At 37.6% G+C, this 1,499-nt stretch overlaps 1 protein-coding gene across 1 annotated transcript; it reads left to right on the plus strand.

Moving 5' to 3' along the window:
• On the plus strand, positions 1-1,221 carry LOC107490860 (uncharacterized). Its single transcript, XM_016111674.3, has one exon. It carries the CDS (start codon positions 1-3, stop codon positions 1,219-1,221), a length of 1,221 nt encoding a protein of 406 aa, XP_015967160.1.
• The last annotated feature ends 278 nt before the right edge of the window (positions 1,222-1,499 follow it).

Raw genomic sequence — 1,499 nt, forward strand, 5'->3', positions numbered from 1 at the left:
ATGGACGAGATTAATCGATGGGCAGACATTGATGAAGATTTGTTTAAAGAAATTTCAAAACGGTTCCATGCCTACGATGATTACATCCGGCTTCGATTGGTTTGCAAAGAGTGGAGCTTGAAACATCCAAAGATTCCCATTGGAAACAAAATTCCGTGGTTATTGTTACCTGACGAAACTGTCAAGAATTATTCCTACGAAGACGAGGAGATTCATCATCTCATGCAATTAGGTGCTGCAGATGATGAAACTCTTGATACTTGTGCCCTTGAACAGAAAGATATTTACCATATCATGCTGTCAGAGATGCAGTCGTACAACAAGTTCGTTCGCGGTTCTGGTCATGGATGGTTGATTGTCCAATCCATATCTGATGGCACTATGCAAATGTTAAATCCATTTACAAATCATAGTTTGGATCTTCCTCCAGTCTCAACTTTACCCACTATAATTGATTACCAGCCTGATAATCATGGGGATGAATACACAATGTGGGATTTTCGTGACATTAGGATCACCCTGGATAGAGATAGAACACATAGATTCCAAGTTGAAAAGGTTATTATAAACTCATCTCCTGAGCATGACATTGAAAATTTTATGGCGGTGGTGATATTCGGACCTAACCAGCGATTGGCTTTTTACAAGCCTGGCAATATGAGATGGGTAGAATTTCCAACCAGAGATAAGGGGTTTAATGACGTAATATTTTTCCAAGGAAAGATATATGCCATAAACAATTACGGGCAGCTATATGAATTTTATACAAACACAAGAGCAGGGCTTAAGGGAGGAATCCATGAAACCAGACCTCCATCTGAAATTCCCGTAGGCCCTCTCAGGCTTAAATATCTTATTGGGTGCACCAATGGAAGTTTATTGATGTTGACAAGATATGTTAACCTTCCCTTGGGGAAGGAATTAGGGACTTCCAAATTCGATATCTATGAGTTAAAAAGAAACGGGAAAGAATGGTCAACATTAGATAATTTAGGTGACTATATACTAGTGATTGGATATAATTCATCTGTTCAAATTTCTGTGCCTTTTCTAAGCAAAGGAAATCAGATTTGGTTTACAGATAACCAAATGGAGTTGCAATCATCATTTTACGATCCTGTTGCCCAAGATATCGGCATCTTCGACTTGGACCATGGAAATTTCCAGAGAGTTTTGTTAGATGTGAAGTTCTTTTGTCCTCCTGTTTGGTTGTTACCCTAATTCATACTCCTTAAGCTTTTATCCTTGTACTTTAATCTTTTCAAATTTCAAGTCTTTTAATTTGTTTAGACTATTTATTACATATCCTTAAAATGTTAGTTCTCCCCGTATGGTGAATACATGTTTGCAAATTATTATGACGCTTTTAGCACAACATATCTTTGACTTTTATTTATTGCTTTGGATGTTTGCTTGCAATTGAAGCGTCTCTTCTGGACTTGGATTGGGATGAGCAATGCTCACGGCTTATACTTTTCTTTCATGCATTGCTAGCTAAT

The sequence above is a fragment of the Arachis duranensis genome, chromosome 5 (genome assembly GCF_000817695.3).
Source record: "Arachis duranensis cultivar V14167 chromosome 5, aradu.V14167.gnm2.J7QH, whole genome shotgun sequence".
NCBI lineage: Eukaryota > Viridiplantae > Streptophyta > Magnoliopsida > Fabales > Fabaceae > Arachis > Arachis duranensis.